Source organism: Callospermophilus lateralis, chromosome 3, assembly GCF_048772815.1.
Source record: "Callospermophilus lateralis isolate mCalLat2 chromosome 3, mCalLat2.hap1, whole genome shotgun sequence".
In the NCBI taxonomy this organism is placed as follows: Eukaryota; Metazoa; Chordata; class Mammalia; order Rodentia; family Sciuridae; genus Callospermophilus; species Callospermophilus lateralis.
Genome location: NC_135307.1, coordinates 81,039,597 through 81,058,584, shown reverse-complemented (window position 1 = coordinate 81,058,584; position 18,988 = coordinate 81,039,597). Strand labels below are relative to the sequence as shown.

Below are 18,988 nucleotides of genomic sequence, written 5' to 3'. Positions count from 1 at the left end.
AAAACACTGTGCTGAGAGGAACTCTCACAAAGGACCACATAGTATGTAATTTCACCTATATGGAACATCTAGCGCAGGCAGACCTATAAAGACAAGGAAGTAGTCAATTGTTAATCAGGGCTGGAGTCTTTGTGAGGGGAGAGAGTGATTGCTAATACATGTGGGGGGTATTTTGGAAAAGTAGGAAAACTAGTAAGGACAGAATTACTATGAATACACTACAAAACATTAGGTCTTGTTGCCTTTCCATAGGTGGACTGTATCATATGTGGATTATATTTTAATAAAATTTCTTTAAGTCAGTGGGAGTTACATACCTGACACTGGGAAAAAAATGTTTAAACAACTTTATTGAGGTTGATTTATATATCATAAAATTCATTTAAGTATTTAATTCAGTGAGATTTGATGTTTACAGAGCTTACAACCATAATCACTATTCAGGTTTAGAACATTTCTATCACCCTAAAAAACATTTCCTAAGACCATTGCACATTATTCTAGTTACCATCCCCATCCCCGGGAAACCATTAATCAGCTTTTTTTTTCTTTTTCTTTTTCTCAAAGCATTAAATTGATAAATAATTTTAAAAACTCTTCTGGATCTTTCTTTTTCACTTAGAATTATGTTTTTTTTTTTACAGTTTATCCATGTCATTTTGTCCCTTTATTTCTGAGGAGTATTTGTGTGTGTGTGTGTGTGTGAACAACTGAGTGTGCAGAGAGAAATGGATAGATTTATATCACAGTTGGTTGTTTCCATTTTAGGTTACTATGAGGAATGTTTCTATAGATGTTAATCTAAAAGTTTTTGGATATATCCTTTAATTTCTCTTGAGTAAATACCTGGGAGTAGAATTGCTAAGTGATATGCAAAATTGTTTAACTTTTTTGTATCTTATTTTGTGGCAGAATGTATATAATGCAAAATTTGCTATTTTAAAATCACTTTTTAAGTGTACAGTTCACTGACTTTAAGTACATTAATCACTGTGTAACCATCACCACTATCCATCTCCAGAATTTTTATCATCAATCTTTGCGTTTTTGGAAATAACTCCCAATTGTCCTCTCCCACTGCCTATGGAAACTTTTTGGTTTGTTCTTTATTTTGTTACCAGGGGTGCTTTCCCACTTAGGTACATCCTCAGCCCCCCCCCCCTTTTTTTTTTAACAGGATCTTGCTAAATAGCTTAGGACCTTGTTAAGTTGCCGAGGCTGGCTTTGAACTTGCAATTCTCCTGCCTCAGCTTCTTGAGCCGCTAAGATTAGGGGCATGTGTCACCACACCAGACTATGGAAACTTCTTTTCTACTTTCTGACTCTTGGAATTTTACCATTCTATGTACCTCAAGGACAGTATTTGTCCCATGTTGTATAATGTATCAAAATTTAATCCCTTTTTAAGGTCAAAGAATACTCCATTGTGTATAAATACCATGTCTTGTTTATTCGTTTATCCCTCAATAGACATTCAGTGTGTTTAACATTTTAAGAAACTAAAACAACTTTCCAGAGTAGATATACCATTTTATAGCCCCCTCAGAAAATGTGTGAAATTCCAGTTTCTCCACATCCTTGCCCACATTTACTGGTATTTTGTGTGTGTGTGTGTGTGTGTGTGTGTGTATTAGAGACAGGGTCTCACTGAGTTGCTTAGTGCCTTGCTTTTCTGCTGAGGCTGGCTTTGAACTTGTGATCCTCCTACTCAGACTCCTAAGCCTCTGGGAATACAGGTGTGAGCCATCGCACCCAATTATTGTGACCTTTTTGATTATATCCATTATAGTGGGTAGGAAGTAGTGTGTCATGGCTTTGATTTGCATTTCCAGAATGAACAATAATCTTAACTATCAATTCATGAGCTTATTGACCAAAGGTTTCTTCTTTGATAAAGTGGGATTGTTTTGTTTCTTTGAAATCAGATCTTTTGCCCTCTAGTTGAGATTTGTGAATTCTTTGTATCTTCTGGTTACAAATTCTTTACCAGATTTGATTTGCAAATATTTTCTCCTAGTGTGTGGTTTTCCTTCTCATTTTCTTGATGGTGATATTGAAGTTTGTTGAAAATGTTTTACATTTTGATTAGTTTAACATCATAATTGCTTATGGATTATACCGCTGATGTCATATCCAAGAACTCTCCCTAACCCAAAGCCTTTGTGTTCTTTTAAAAGTTTTATGATTTTAACTCTTACATTTAGGTCAGTGATCTATTTTCAACCAATTTTTGTGTAGGTTGTGAGGTAAGGGTGTAAATTAATCTTTTCACATGGGGGTCACATGGCTATCAGGTTTTTCTCTGCATAATTTTCTGAAAAGACTACCTTTCCTGACTGAATTGCCTCAGCACCTTTGCCAAAAATTAAATGACCATTGATCTATGTGCCTCTCAGTATTCAAAAACAGCACTCTTGATTAATATAACTATATACTAAGTATTGAAGTCACGCAGAGTTCTCTAATTTTGTTCTTTTAAACACTGCTTTTGCTTTTCTGAGTATTTTGCTTTTCTGAGTACATTTCTAGGGTGAAATTGCCAATTTCTGAAGAGATAAAAATGGCATGCTGAGATGTTGATAGATATTGCATTCAATCGACAGAAGAGTTTCAAGAAGACTTGTTTTAGTAATGTTTAGTCTTATGATCCACAAACATGGAATGTCTCTCCATTTGTTTATTCTTTAATTCCTCTCAGACATTGTAGTTTTCAGTATATAAGTCTTAAGTTTACTTTGTAAAACTTATTCTTACGTATTTGAGTTTTGTTGGTGCTATACTATGAGTAAAATTATATTTTAAATTTGATTTTAGATTGTACATTGCTGGTGTACAGAAATACTGCTACATAGAAACTGAGTTTTAAAAATACTAATACACTTTTACCTAATAGAAATTCTTTTTTTTAGTTTTGGCGGGAGTTCTTTATTGTTATTTCGTTTTGGAATTTGGTGGGGGGGTTATGTAGTTTCTCTAGAATTTTCTACATACAGTATTGTGTCATCGGTGAATAAAAGTCTTATCCTTTCCAAAAGATGCCTTTTATTTCTTACATAATTATAATGGCAAGAATGTCCACTACAATGTGGAATAAAAATGTTGTGAGCAGATACCCCTGTCTTGTTTCTGATCTTAGGGGGAAGTATGATGTTGTCTCTGTAGTTTTGTTTTATAGATGTCCTTTATCAGGTTGAGGAAGTTCCCTTCTGTTGCTAGTTGGTTCAAAATTTCTGTACCTTGAATGGGTGTTAGATTTCATCAAATGCTTTTTCTTTGCCTATCAAGATGATAGTGTGTTTTTGTCTCCTATTGATATGGTGTATTGAATTACATTATCTGATTGACAAGGGGGTATGGACCTTTATAACTATTATTGTTACATTTTGTCTTCTCCCTCAATTCTGTAAGTTTTTGCTATATACTTCTTTTTTGTGTTGTTAGATATTTATGTTTATAATAGGTATATACTCCTGGTAAATTGACTCTTATAATTATGAACTGTCTTTTTTTTTCCTATGAACATTTTTGCCTGTTTTTGTAGAATCATTCTAGATGTCTTACACATGGATAGTAGCAACTGCAGGCATGATACATCATCTTCAGTTCTTGTACTTTCAGCTTGAGTCTGAATCTAAAGTGTGTTTCTTGTAGACAACATAGATTGCATTATTTTTCAAATGTAGTCTGATAATCTTTCTCTTTTATTGATGTGTTTAATCCATTTATATTTAATCTAACTATTCAGATACTTGGGTTTATGTCTACATTTTGCTCTTTTTTTTTTTTAATCTCAGGTTCTTTTTGCTCTTCTGTTCCCCCTTTACCACCTTATTTTTGAGTCAAATAGATATTTTCTAGTAAACTATTTTAATTATTTGATTGAGTTTCTTATTTATTCTTTTAGTGTTTTCTTTAGAGACCACAGTGTCTCAAATATCTACTTTAAATTAATATTAAGAAAATAAAGCAACTCTGCTCCAATATTATTTTGTTTCTCCCTCCTCCTCTATGATAATTTTGCCATATATATTACATCTTCATATATTATAGACCCAGTAATGCAGTTTATATAATTGATTCATGCAATTAGTAGTTTTGTTTTGGTGGTGCTAGGGATTGTACCCAGGAGTATTCTTCCTCTGAGCTATATCTCCAGCCCTTTTGTTTTGAGGAATGCTATATCACTAAGTTACATTTATTTATTTATTTATTGACAAAATAAATAAACCTAACCCATTTATTTATTTATCTATTTACTTATTTTGAGACAGGGTTCTCAGTTGCCCAGGCTGAGATCCTCCTGCCTCAGTCCGATTACACGTGTGTGACAACATGTCCAGCTGTTTATTAAATCAATTAGAAGAAAAAAAGAGAAAAATACATATATAAACTGCTTTTTTTATATTTCCCTACATAATCAAAAATGGTAAGAAGGAAGGGAGAAGAGAGAGGAAAAAGAAAGGGAAAGAAAAAGTCTAGCCCTTAAGATTTTTTCCTAAAATCCTTAGGAAAATGAATTCATTCCTTCACTGAATCTGGAAGTGAAAAGTCATACTGGATTGAATTTTGTGTTCCCAAGCCTCTGTCTTTGTCCTTGTTGCACTCTTTTCCGCATCAGTTCTGTGTCCACTGGTATCCCAGGCAGCCATCTGCAATCATTTAACCAAGGACTAACCCCATGCCAGGTCCTATGAGGAGTTGGCTACACACTGATGGGAAGAAAATACCTCTCTGACTCCAATAAGCTTATAGCCCACTGGTGATCCACACCCATGTAAGACCCATGGCATTTTTTTAATACTAAATAGCAATGATTATCACCTTACCTCCTGTGCATTTCTAGTTTGTTGAGTCTTGGCTTTAGGCTTAGAGATTATCTTTTCTTAGCATGTGTCCAGGTTAATATATAACAGTATTTGAGTGATTAAATGCACTGTGAATGCAAAGTAGAACTCCTTAGAAATGGAACAAGGAGGAGCCCCAATGTCATTTGCATACTCAGCCAATTCTCAATCACATGGGACTTGATGATGCAATTCCACAGGGGATGGGTCAATTTTTTTCTTTTCTCTTCTCTTAGTCTTTGCCTTCAGAGAGGTTCATAGGGGTATTCCACAAGGAGAAGTGGCAATGAAGGCTCACTTTGGTATCTCTAGAGGTTTGTGGTTTCTCTCCACATCTGTGAAAGGATTTAACTATAGAAATGTTAGGAAAGTTAAAAAGAGATCACGAACCATGGAAGATAGGAGCAACACAACAGAGAGAGTTGGTAGAGAAAGTGAGGTGATGGGACACAGAAACAGAAGCAGACATTAACACAGACAGGAAAGATCCCAAGAAATGGGGGACACTGGGAAAGAGAGACATTCTACAGATGGGATGAAGGCAGAAGCCATGTGCATGCTCACACATAGAAATATAAAGACAAAAACTCATGCAGACATTTCAGGAGACAAAGACACAGAAAGAGGTAGATGAGGAGAGAAGGAAAACCAAGATGTAGATGAATGGCGAGACCCAGTGAAGCCTGTTTAACCTATTCCAAGAAGAAGGTGTCAGGGATTAAAATGACTGTGAGTTACTAAGTTTATTATTTAAGCATTTTAATTTAAAGAGAAAAAAAGTGTGACAGACACCCAGGGTAACTGGAAGGGAGACATCTGCTACATGTAGAAGTCACTACCTTAATAACTACAGTTGAAATTCATCATTTAGATTACATAAAATCATTATCACACATTTTGGGAAGACCTGTTTGAAACTAAATACTGAAATACTGCAGCAATTTTAATAGGATAAGTTATAAGTTGGAGAAAAATGAATGTGCAAAGGAATCATTTCTCTTTGTTATGAAATAACTTTAAAATTGAATTCACATATTCTCTTCTATTGCTCTATGGGTTGACCAACCTCATTTTATAGCTGTTGGCACAGAGCTTGCCCCCAAGAAGCAGTTAGCTGTGCCCAATGTGAAGCCATTTGCAGCCAGGACCCGGTGGATGCTTGTCAGGGCCCCACTGGAGAGTGGTGTGTGAGTCTGTCATCTTATGATTTTTAGTGGAAACAATCGTACAGCTGCCCCGGTCACCCTGCCAATAGAAGAGGTCCTGCAGACTCTACAGGACTTGATAGCCTACTTCCAGCCCCCAGAGGAGGAGATGCGGCATGAAGATAAGCAGAACAAACTTCGCTCCCTCAAAAACAGACAGAATCTTTTTAAGGAAGAGGTGAGTTTAAAATAATTAAAAGTGAGATTCTCTTTGCATCCAGAGTCAAAATATTTCTATGACCACAATCTAGCTTGTGCATGAACAAGTTTACAAACAATCTGGAGAACAAGAAGGAGATGCAGAAGCTAGGAAGAAAAGGCTTTACTGGGAGCTGACCTTCCCCAGCAGCCACCCCCACTTACATTAGCAGTGATTGGCACCTTCAAACTGGTTAGGTTTTAAAGCTTCAGTGCCGCATGTGTATCCAAAAAACATTTTCAGTAAATCTAAGCTTATAGCATGGCTTTGGCTGTAGTTCCCAAATTTTAGAGACATCAGAATTACCTAGGAAACCTGTTTGAAAAATGCAAATGCCTAGATTCTAGCACATCCAGAGTGTCTTTAAAAGAAAGATGCAGATGATGCAAGGTTTGATGTTGGAACTTGAACATCTGAGTCATTGGGGTGGCTCCTAGATTTAGAATCACCAACTGAAGGTTTATAAGACCTAAACACTCTCATTTTGGCCCCATTGCTAGCTGTGTATGACCTTAGTCAATTCAAAAACCTCCAAATTTGGATGTCCATGATCTGATGCATCATGTTTAGCTTTCCATGCAATGGGGGCAGGGATTATCCTTTGGACACTGCCAAAATTAGTGGTATAGCATGTGGAGCCATCCCTAGTAGGTCTTCTGGCTAAAGCAGACATGGGCTGAGGAGGGTGCAGATTTTGTATGCTTTATAAGCTATTGAGACTGCACTTAACATCTCCCTCCTACTATTTAAGAACAGCTAGGCACAGATGGTTTTACTTGGTGGCATAGTATTGCACATTGGATGGAAAAATAGCTGAAATTCTTTTTTTGGTTTTATTGTCTCTAAATCCCACCTTTTGGGGGATGGAGGTGGAAAGAGGAAGCAAGCATAGTTGTCTTGTACATCTGAATGGAATTTCTGGAACTTATTTAAGAGAAAAATAGGTACTATATCCAGAACTATTTCTGGGTGAGTCAGAATCACTTCAAACCAGACGGAAAGCAAGCTTTTGTGAGACTCATTCTCCGCTCCCTCTTTCTCAATATGTCCCTGGATTGAGTTAAACACGGCACGTGGGGGCAAACCCATCAGAGGAGGTTGCTGACTCATTCCTGAAATGGATGCTATTTAGGTCTCTGAGACATCAAAATGCATATTTGTTTTAAGAAGGAAAAACAAAACTGCTACCATGAAAGTCTCCTTGCATCTTTCCACTCTCTGCTCTAAAAGGTGAATGGTGTGGGAGGGAAAAGAGAAAGGGATCCTGCTTTCTTCATCAGGAATATTTTCCTTTTCCTCAACTCTCCTTCACAGGGAATGTTGGCCCTTGTGTTAAACTGCATTGATCGCTTAAATATCTACAATAGCGTGGCACACTTTGCTGGGATTGCAAGGGAGGAGAGTGGTATGGCCTGGAAGGAAATTCTGAACCTCCTCTACAAGTTGCTAGGTGAGTACACATGGTGCTCCATCCTGGGGAGACTTGGGATACCTGGGACCTCCATAGGAGCACTCAGCCTGTTTTCCAGCCTCCTCCTTGGGAATCTTTTGTTAACCATTTGATTTTAACTGAACTGTTATTAAATAGTAGCTTATTGTACTTTCCAAACTCGGAGCTGGAAGTCGGCAGCAAGTGGAAGCAGAAGTTGATCAGTTTTGCCAAAACTACCTATGAAACCCTTGACAGTCAAATTCTCTAAACCTCTGTTCCTTATGTTTAGCATAAGGAAACAGGACCAGAACAGATCTTCTAGTTTTAAATTTTTGCAAAGATAACATCTATAGCTTGAGAATTGTTATTCTTTTAAATTCTGTCTCCTTTCACTCGTCCACTTGGTAGTCAGTCACGGTTCCCATTGGCTATATCTGTTGTTTCGCTTTGATGGAATGAAAAAAGGCAAGAAGTAAAAATATTCTAGCACCGCCTTTCACATCACATCCTGGATGTGAGGTGATGTTCTGCTGCCTGGAATAATAGTGTCTATCCCATAGGCCCAGCCCAGCAGCCATTCAGAGGACAGAATCGGCCTGTGTGAGAAAGTGGCCACCAGTAATGACTGAAATGCTGTAACAAAGCAACACTTCTTAGGGCTTTGTTCTGAGGTGTGTTTCTGACTAGAGAAGTTCCTAGAAAGTCCAGTGGGCCCAAGGAGAACAGACACATGTCTGGACTTGTTCTCCATATTGGGGATCAGATTAATAGGACACTTACCTTATACTGTGTGATTTTGTAAGGGCTCCTAAAACTCTAGTCCTTTGTAATAATACTGCTCAAAGTTGGTAGTTATTATAACAATGGCTACCATTTATGGAGTTCTGTGTGCCAAGGAATAGAATCCCTTTTTGATCCTCAAAGCAACACTTTGAAGTATAGTTCCTGTTATTTTTTCTGTTTTATTAAAAAAAAGAGAGACTGGTCACAGAGATGCTCATAGCCCAATGTCACATATCCAGTTAGTGACAGAGCTGTAGTTTGAGACACAGCAGTCTGATTCCAGAACTCTGTGCTTACTACATTCACTGAAGCTGACCTGAATAGCAGCTCAGGAATTCTACTCTCACTGACTCTGGAGAAGCAGAATAGGGGTCCTGGAGGAGATCTTTCTGTATCCTAATTTACCATTTACTAATCTTGGTAAAATCCCAAGCCCTATGAACCAACCACATGCAGAAAATTGTTTGGGGGCTAATTCATTTACATGGACTTGTTCCAGATTTGCATCTACTGTATTTGCCTCAAGGGTGGAAGGTTATATACATAGCCTTGACTGGCAAAACTCTAAGGACAGCACATTCCCTCCCTCTTTGCAATATCATCTGCCAATGGCTTTCAAGTATGAACAGGAATTAGAATCATCTGGAGGGCTGATTAAAACTCAGGTGCCAGGCCCTTGCCCAAGTTTCCACCTCAGACCTGAGAATGTGCATTTAGAACAGGTTCTCAGGTTATCCTGGCATTCCTGATCCAGGGATGGTACCTTGAGAACTACTGTCACATAGTGGTATGTTTTAGATATGCAATTGTTACTTGTTATCATGTATCTGTTAGTTTAACAAACCTTTCCAGCTGTGTTCACTGGAACACCTTCCTTTAGCACAGAAGAATAACAAATCCCTTGCTAGAAAACATAGGAAGTTGAGTTCTTAAATCAGTAAATGAGCAGATACTCAATTATTGCTTATTGCTATCTGAAGTTATTAGTTTATGTTTATTTTCTCTACCCCCTTCTTGATGAAGGCAGAGAATCTGCCTCTTCTACCCCATGGCTCTGTTCTCAACAACCCACTGAACCATATGTGTCAAGTGAGTGAGTGAATGCTAGATTTTCACTCTTCTAAATGTAGAAACAGAATTGTATCAAAGGGCTAAGCACGTCAGATGGCCATTCAGTGCTTGGTTCCTGATCAGGTGAGGTATTCGGCAGCTTTCCATGTGTTTATGCCCATTGTTATGCACTTTAACCTGGGTGATCAGAACTTTCCTTGTTTGCAGCTGCTCTCATTCGTGGCAACAGGAACAATTGCGCTCAGTTCTCTAATAACCTTGACTGGCTGATCAGCAAATTGGACAGACTAGAATCTTCCTCAGGTAAGTACTGACAGAAAACAATAAGTGGAGAGGATGATTTTTTTTTTCTTTCCGTAAAAAAGAAAACAAAGCTAAATCTTTTCCTCTGCCTTGCCAATAACCCTCTATGTTAGTCAGCTTTTCCTCATGGTTACCAAAATACCTGACAAGGACAACCTAGAGGAGGAAACATTTATTTGGAGCTCATGGTTTCAGAGGTTCAGGCCATGGTGAGTCTTGCTCCATTGCTTTGGGCCTGAGGTAAAGCAGAACATCCTGGCAGGAAGGCATGGTAAGGGAAAGCTACCGAGGTCATGGAAGCCAGGAAGCAGAGACAGCAAGAGCAAGGAGCCAGTGACAAGATATAGTCCCCAAGGCCACTCCCACAATGACCTGTTCCCTCCAGCAACACCCCACCTACCTAAGTTACCATCTGCCGCAGTCTGGCTGGGCACAATTCAGGAGCCACTTGTCAAAAGAAACTAACTTTATTTTTAGAACCACACAAGATAAACAAAACAGCTCCTCAGGAAAAAACCCTCAGAGCCCAACTGCCACCACCGGCTTCCCACAAGCCACACACCCCAACAACCTCTTCCTCCCACAATCCTCCTGCTCTTGAGGCCGATTGGCTGGGTCGCATGGGCGGAGCCAAAAAAGTCCCCCAATGAGCAGCTCCGTGGTCTGAAAGGGCAGGGAAATAGCCCAATGAGCATCACCGCAGAGGAGCCAATCAGCTAGATGTTGCTGGGGCCGCTGTGAGCCGATCATCAGCTGGCAGTCTGAAAGTTTGCTGGGACCCCTTCAGCTCATCAGCTGGCAGTCTGAAAGTTTGCTGGGGCCCCTTCGGCTGTGGCTCTCAACATCTCCCCCTCTCTGTTTAAACAACAAGCATGTGGCTTAGGGACCGTGCCTGCCTTAGGTTGTCCAATAGTACATATGGTCCTTACCCGTTATCGGATGAGCTGACCTCAAGGCGTCAGCCTCCTGTCTTAGGTTGGTACCATAGTAATTGGATCTTACCCGTCATTGACTACCAGTCCAGTATACAGCCACACCTGTGTAGAGGTCTTCGTACCAGCGGGGGAGGTGAGGTTCTTTGCCTCACCTCTGTTGGCCCCCAAATTTTAGCTGAACGATCATGACAAACAGAAGGGAGGAAGACGGTGGTGGCAGTTGGTTGGACACTTAAGCCCTCTGGTGATAGAAAGGTTTTAGTAGCAGTCTCCTTTTGTAACTTTCCCCCTGATGGCTTTTTCTGCTCTAAACTTTCTTTCTCTGTCTGATTAGCTCGAAAGACCTTCTCTTTTACTTGAATCTTTTCCTCTTTCTGACTAACTTGAGAGACCTCCTCATTTACTTGAATCAATATGTCTTCTCCTTCCTCTACCTTTGTCTGAATTGAAGGTTTTGGACTAAGAAAACCAGATACCAGCGCCCACAATGCCAATGTGCCAGCTGGCAGAGTTCCTGGGCTGTTCTTTTCTGTTCTTTTTAAATCTTCACCATGATGGTTCCATTGTGATATATTTAATAACTCCTCCTTAAAAAGCCATGGGCTACATTTTTGCATTGTATCAACGTATGCCCTGACTGCTCTTGATTTTACTGGGATGCCTCCTTCCTCTAACAATTTACTTAACACTCTTTCAGTTTGTTTTTTACTAGTTTCTGATCCCGTATTTCTACTATAATACAACCCAACAAGATGACGCCAAACAAAACCGAGACAGAATGAAATAAAAATGGAACAACAAAAATTCATTATAGCCTTTCTATCCTCCTTACATGTGCATCCGTCCTTTCTCCCTATCTGTTCCTCAGACGTAAATAGTTTTTCCTCAGAAGTGAGCGGTTTTTCTTCCGTCTCACTCATCTCCAGGGACAGGCAACTTAAAACAAAAATGAAGCAAAACAAAAGAGGAATCTTAAAATGGCTCCCCATCCTCTCACCCTGCCCTCAGGGGCGAGCGGTTTACTTACCCTCAGTCACTCCCCGTGCGAGCCACCAAATGCCGCAGTCTGGCTGGGCACAATTCAGGAGCCACTTGTCAAAAGAAACTAACTTTATTTTTAGAACCACACAAGATAAACATAACAGCTCCTCAGGAAAAAACCCTCAGAGCCCAACTGCCGCCACCGGCTTCCCACACGCCACACACCCCAACAACCTCTTCCTCCCACAATCCTCCTGCTCTTGAGGCCGATTGGCTGGGTCGCATGGGCGGAGCCAAAAAAGTCCCCCAATGAGCAGCTCCGTGGTCTGAAAGGGCAGGGAAATAGCCCAATGAGCATCACCGCAGAGGAGCCAATCAGCTAGATGTTGCTGGGGCCGCTGTGAGCCAATCATCAGCTGGCAGTCTGAAAGTTTGCTGGGACCCCTTCAGCTCATCAGCTGGCAGTCTGAAAGTTTGCTGGGGCCCCTTCAGCTGTGGCTCTCAACAACCATCCAGTAGTCCATGCAAATTATTAATTCAATGAACTAATGGGGCTACAGATCTCATAATCTCGCCTCTGAACTTTCTTGTATTGCCTAACACATGAGCTTTGGGTTGTGGTGGTCACTTCAGATCCAAACCAATGTTATAACAAACAGCCTCACAAAATTATTTTAACAACAAGGAACAAATTCCCAAAGTTTCCTGAAACTTATACAACTTGATTTAACTGCTGTAACGCAGCCTTCTACAATCATTCCTTTTTTAAATTTTGCTTTGTGCATTTATCTTCATCCTGGGCCCTTGAAACAACCCCATCCAGTGACCCTGGTATCCTTCTAACTCCTGCTGTACTCCTATTTGCTGGACTCTGTCCTAACCATTTTGGTTACAAGTAGAATTGAAGGATGACCCTAGAATAAGAGGAAAAATCTTCACAGACCTGCCCACCCCCATCACCTTTCAATCACACCTGTAGCCCTTTTTGGTGACTCAGAACCTGAGCCATCTGTTGTTAGTGAGTGACCATGCCATCAGATGCAGCAATTTTCATATTCCAAAACAAGTTCAGGTGGCAGATACAGTTCCCTCTCTGGAAAGAAAAAGGTCTTGATACTTTTCTCATAGTCCAGGACTGCACGTATCTTTCTATCCTTCTTTTCAGTGCCTTCTCTTGTTAGGTAGATTTCATTTTAGGATAAGTGATGAAAACCTTGATTAAAAACAAAATCAAAAGCATTTTTCTTAATAAAAGAAATGAAACTGTTAGCCATCTGCTTCCCTTGAATTTTTGTGACAATGTTACCTTTGTGTGTCAGGCTGCAGGGATACTTGTTCATTTTTCTTAAGCCTTCACTTGATAGGGAAAATCAAACAGTGTGTCAGGAAAAGAGGAAAAGCCAAATCATTTTTATTTTGTGAGCTTATAGTTTGTACGACATACTAGCACACCTGAAATACTAATAACTTTTATTCTGAGGTCAAGTTCAGAATGTTTTCTAAATTACTTGAATGACCTTTAGAATTTATACTGAAGTGTGAGAAACTATTTTTATATCTATATTTAAATGAAGTATTATTTGGTTTGATCAAATTAAGAATTCCATTTTATAGCTGCTGCTTTATATTTTTTAGCATATAAAGATCATGTCTTTGTCCAGGAAAAGAGAGATGGGGTTAGTGCTGATTAAAGTCAACTCCATACTGCACACTGCATTTCCCTTAGAGGCTTCAAGGGAAGTCTTCCAGAGATGATTGCCTCTCTCCTCTGGCTGGGAATATTTAATAGCTTCAAAGAATTGATGATATTTTGTCCCCTCAGGATGATTTTTTTTCGCCCTCAGGTTTCTAAATTATGGTCAGTTCTGCAAGTTATTTAATGTCCAAATGATTTTTTGTCACATTCATGTAGGTATCTTGGAAGTTTTGCACTGCATTTTGATTGAAAGCCCAGAAGCCTTAAATCTGATAGCCGAGGGTCACATCAAGTCCATCATCTCCCTGCTGGATAAGCACGGGCGGAATCACAAGGTGAGTGTGGAAAGAAGGACCCAAACAGTGATTTATTGATTTTACCAGCTTTCCTGTCCCCACCACTCAGTAACCCTTGTGTTACTAAGAGTATATGGATTTATTTCTTCCTTTCTTGCCTACAAGCACACTGCAAACCAGGCAGCCACACGAAATCTCAGATGGTCTCCCCGGATTCCCCCCAGCTTCCCGAAGCCGTGTTCATCATCATTGGCCCTAAACACACAGCTCACAGAAGGGCACTACACAGGGCCTTGTCCATGGCCAGCTATGCAAGACTGGTTCCTAAGGTCTAGGAGCTTAGTGGAAAACCTGGAACACCAAGCCATGTAGAGAAGATACACAGAAATTGGATTTCAAGTAATATAGAAAGGCTTGCTAAACTTGCCTTGTTATGAAATACAGATTTAATGAGTCAAACCAAGGCAAGTAAAAGAAATTCTGCATGGGCAAACAGGAAGACCCAAGCTACTGATCCCTCTCTTTGATACAAAACAGCTGTGTGACTTTAGGCCTCAATCATTTCATCTGTGACATGGGGACAATGCCCCTCACCAAGGTGGCATTCCATGTCAATTTTCTGAGATCTCTAACGTATCTTTTTTTATGAAATTATATCTCCAAGACGCAATGATCTATTAGGGAAATCTATAAAAATACGAATTTTATTCTGGCTCCTCACACTTAGACCATATATTGAGGCTACACTACTAATGAGAAGGTAGACAAGTAACTCACAGGCCAAGGGGTGCATTCTAAGAGCAGGTGGCATGATGGGGTATGTGGGACAGCAGCTGTGCTTCTGCAGAGTAGAGGGAAATTAGCTCAGTCCCTGGGCCTCTCCTCTCGCCATTGTTGTTCAGAGGGCTGCATATTTGAGACACGTTTCAGTAAGTCCAGGAGATCAAGCCCCTGCAGCATTGACTACATGATGTGCAACATCCTGAGGAAACAGAAAAGCCCTTAGTCCTCAGCATCTGTGAAATTGCTTGGCAAACAGAAAGAAATATGTGGGGTCTGTAATTGCTTTCTCAAATGTGGTAAATCAAAAGCAGGCATGAGGCTCCAGCCTCTGTCCAGCTTTTCTACATTCCAACATGTTCCTTCCTGTCAGCACAGTGCAGTAAGAATAACTGATAAACCACGAGCAATAGGAGGTATGAGCCATGATCTACATACAGATGTCAGGGGAGCCCTGTGCCAGGGAAGCTGCTCTTGTTTCACTGCCCCAGGGGCTTCTCTATGATAATACATAATGCAATCCATAAATAGTCTGTTTCCTTATGGCCTCTTTTACCCAAAGGCTCAGCTTGCAGCAAGTTGACCAGTATTCTGCCCATTCCACAACTGAAAAAAACTGAGGCCCAGAATGTCATTGTACTTGGCTAAAAATAAATTCCCACACTGATAAGTTACTGAGTATACTAGGAAGGCAGTCTCCAATCTTCTAGAATCACCAAACTTTTTGACAAATTTTCATAATGTGGCAAAAGTTGAGACAGTGTGATTTTGGTATCTAAGATTCTCATTAAGAAGGTCCCCTTTTTATCTTTTGATGGGATTTTGGGCCAAAGCTGGTTTGCCATGACTTCAGATACTCTAGTACTGATTATCGGATTGGATACCTTTTATTTGCAGAGAAACCCAAGCTCAAATCATCACCAGTGTGTTTGAGGTCATTTTGCAAAGAACGTACTGTGCTGAGTGTAGGCTGGACTTCCATAACATTTCATCTTTGCTTGGAAGATGCCAACAAAATGTTTTCTTATCCAGGCTGCCGTTTTCTCCAGTGATACATTTTCAGGAGTCTCTGACCATTTATGTGATTCTGTAAAGACAGTGACTCACCATGGAGAATTCTGGAGTCATGGGGACCCCAGAAGTCTTCATAACAATGATAATGATGATGACTAACACTTATTCTGCACTTAACCAGGGCCCATGTTCCTAGGCATCCTCTTCGGTCTTCATTATGCCCTCTGGAGTAGCATCATTACTTCAACCTGATGAAGGTATAACGAGGCCAGGACATGGTTCTGAGATGATAATCCGTTTTCCAGGGACCCCACACCTCACAAGTGATGTCTAGGACCAGAGGTTTAATTTTCTTCACAGTGTTTCTCAAGCTCAAGTTTTCAAACTTAGAGCCCTCCTATCCTAAGAGAATTGTTTAATTTTTATGATCTTTATTTTTATAATTATTTAAATACAGAACTCTTCACAGTAGAAAATTCACAACTAGAAGGCATTTTCAAAGAATAGGTTCTCATGGCTGGGGATATACCCCAGTTGGTAGAGTGCCTGCCTTGCATGCACAAGGCCCTGGGTTCAATCTCCAGCACCACACACACTCACCCACCCACACACCAAAAAAAAAAAAAAAATGTTCTCACATTGAAGTTTGAGGACCCCCTATTATCTATGAGAGTGGTCTTTGGGGTCATGACATGTTTTCCTTTGGAAAAGGTTTGTTTATCTCATGGATTTAACAATTTCATGCCACCTCTAATAGTGCTTAGAATCAAGACTATATAGAAGAGCAGTGATTTTTATACTAAAAATTGCAATTTCATACCACTTTCATTCTAATATAGTTGTGTTGCTTCCGTGGAAAGCATTACCACTCATCTAAAGCATGATCAAATTGGGGGTCAGAGAGTTAAAGGGAAATAACAATCTTGGGAATGAAAAGGACCAGAGGGGTAGACCGGAAACCACCCACCGCCTTTTTATCTGAACACACTCTGCCCTGCGACTTCTCAGAGACTTGGCTTTTGTGGATCCTTCAGCACCCCCTTACTCCTTTTCCAGGACCCCTCAAAATTTTCTCTAGATAAAACATAAACTAAGTTTTGAAGAGCAGATACAAATTTAGGTGCCATTCCTTCCATGAAGGCTTTTCTGATCCTAGTTGGAATTGGTCTTTTCAATTATACGATTTGTTCTTTGTTACAATGGTTGTTCCAATCTGCCTTTCATGAGAGTTAATTTTACACATCTATTTCTCTCACCCACTGTAAGTTCCTTCAAGGAAGTTGCCATCTTTGTAATCTCCATGGTGCCAAACTCGGATATCAAATGTAGGCATTCATATGTGTTTGTCAGAGGTTTAATAAATGAATAAAAGATGTGAGTAGAGCCAGAAGTCACTGCTGTCTGTCTTTGAATTGATGGAAACTCATATCTACAGAACTCACCTCGCTAAACAGATGCCTTATCAGTTAACACTCTGAGTAGCACTGATTTTATTGTTTGATGAAAGAATAATGTAGAAAATTATAGCAATCGCCTGTACTTTTTCATGGAGTAAGCTTTTATTAGTAAAAACAAAGTATATCCCCCAAACTACCCTATTCCAAATCTGCTCAAAGCAGAAGATCCATCACAGATAATTTTTTTTATTATCTTCTTTGTTTCTCAAGTATTTGAAAGCCACCTGAGAGAAAAATACATGGTAAAATTATAATATCTTTAGTCTGAAAAAAGTATAGATGAGAATCAAAAGTTTCACCTGGGTTAGGAAAGGAATGAATGCAAGGAAACAAACTGTAACTCCCACATCTTTGCTCCAGTAGCTCCATAAAATCAGTTGAGTTTCCTGGCAGCCATGGCAATATAGAAACATTCCCACCCACTCATCTCTCATGCACATGGAGGGCAGAATCTGTCAGAGGCTGTAGAGCACTTATTTTTCAAATATAGAACTTGAAATAATAATCACAAAAGTACAGTTAGCATTTTTTAAAATAAGACTTTTTTAAACTTTTTAAAAATAAAAGTAGAATTCTCATCATAAGCATATCTTTAGGATAGGGAATAATGGTGTTAAAAATGAGAGGCTTTGTTTATGTTTAGTGTTTTTGTTTTCAAATAGACTATATTTAATGAAATGAATAGTATCTTTTATAATTTTTATTGGTTATTTTTAGTTATACATAACAGAGTCCATTTTGATATCATTATGGAAGCATGGAATATATCTTATTCCAATTAGGACCCTAGTCTTTTGGATGTACATGATGGTGAGATTCACGGTAGTGTATTCATACATGTACATAGGAAAGTTATGTCAGATTCATTCCATTGTCTTTTCTTATCCTCTGTCCCTTTCCTTCATTCCCTTTGTCTAATCCACTTAACTTCTATCCCTCCTCTTATTGTGGATTAGCTTCCACATGTCAGAAAACATTTGACCTTTGGTTTGGGGGGAGTGGCTTATTTCACTTAGCAAAAAAGTGTCCAGATTCATCCATTTACCAGCAAATGTCATAAAGTCATTCTTCTTTATGGCTGAGTCATATTCTAATGTATGTATACAGCACAATTTCTTTATACATTCATCTGTTGATGGCACCTAGGTTGGCTCCCTAACTTAGCTATTGTGAACTGTAATGCTATAAACATTGATGTGGCTAGGTCACTGTAGTATGCCGATTTTAATCCTTTGGATATATATACCCAGGAGTTGTATTACCAGGTCAAATGGTGGTTCCGTTCCTAGTTTTTTGAGGAATCTCCATACTGCTTTCCAGAGAGGTTGTACCAATTTGAAACAGTGTTTGAGTGTACCCTTTTCCCCATATCCTCGTCAACATTTATTGTTGTATTCTTGATAATTGACATTCTGACTGGAATTAGATGAAGTCTCAGTATAGTTTTAACTTACATTTCTCTAATTGTTAGAGATGTTGAATATTTTTCCATATGTTTCTTGATCATTCATATTTCTTCTTTTCAAAAGTGTTTGCTTAGTTTTTTTGCCCATTTATTGATTGGGTTATTGTGTTCCTTTGTTTGTTTGTTTGTTTGGTGTTAAGTTTGAGTTCTTTGTATATCCTGGAAATTATCACCCTATCCAAGATGCTGGTGGCAAACTTCTCCCATTCTGGAATCTCTTTCTTCATGCCCTTGATTGTTTCCTTTGCTATGAAGTTTTTTTGTTTTGTTTTAATGTTATCCCAAAGTGAGAGGCTCTTAATGAAACATGGATTACAACCTGAAGCAAATGAACTCCACCAAAAGGACTGTTGACTAGGGATGCCTACCCCTAAGGCAGACAACCCCAAGTTCTCAGTGGCTTAGCATAGATATTTAATTTGGCTCACATCACAATCCAAGCCCAGTCGATGGGAAAACTGCTCTGTGTTCATTGAGAGAGGTGTTCTCTAAGGGCAGAGCTTCAAGACTAATGTGCTCCTGAAGTT

At 39.3% G+C, this 18,988-nt stretch overlaps 1 protein-coding gene across 1 annotated transcript in view; it reads left to right on the top strand.

Moving 5' to 3' along the window:
- The window catches only part of Ryr3 (ryanodine receptor 3), a 359,038-nt gene that overhangs the window by 100,585 nt on the left and 239,465 nt on the right, over positions 1–18,988 (top strand). The window contains exons 13-16 of the mRNA XM_076849384.2: positions 6,059–6,227; positions 7,563–7,698; positions 9,742–9,837; positions 13,666–13,784. Of these exons, the coding sequence (XP_076705499.2) occupies positions 6,059–6,227; positions 7,563–7,698; positions 9,742–9,837; positions 13,666–13,784 (520 nt within the window). The remainder of the gene's footprint in view (positions 1–6,058; positions 6,228–7,562; positions 7,699–9,741; positions 9,838–13,665; positions 13,785–18,988) is intronic.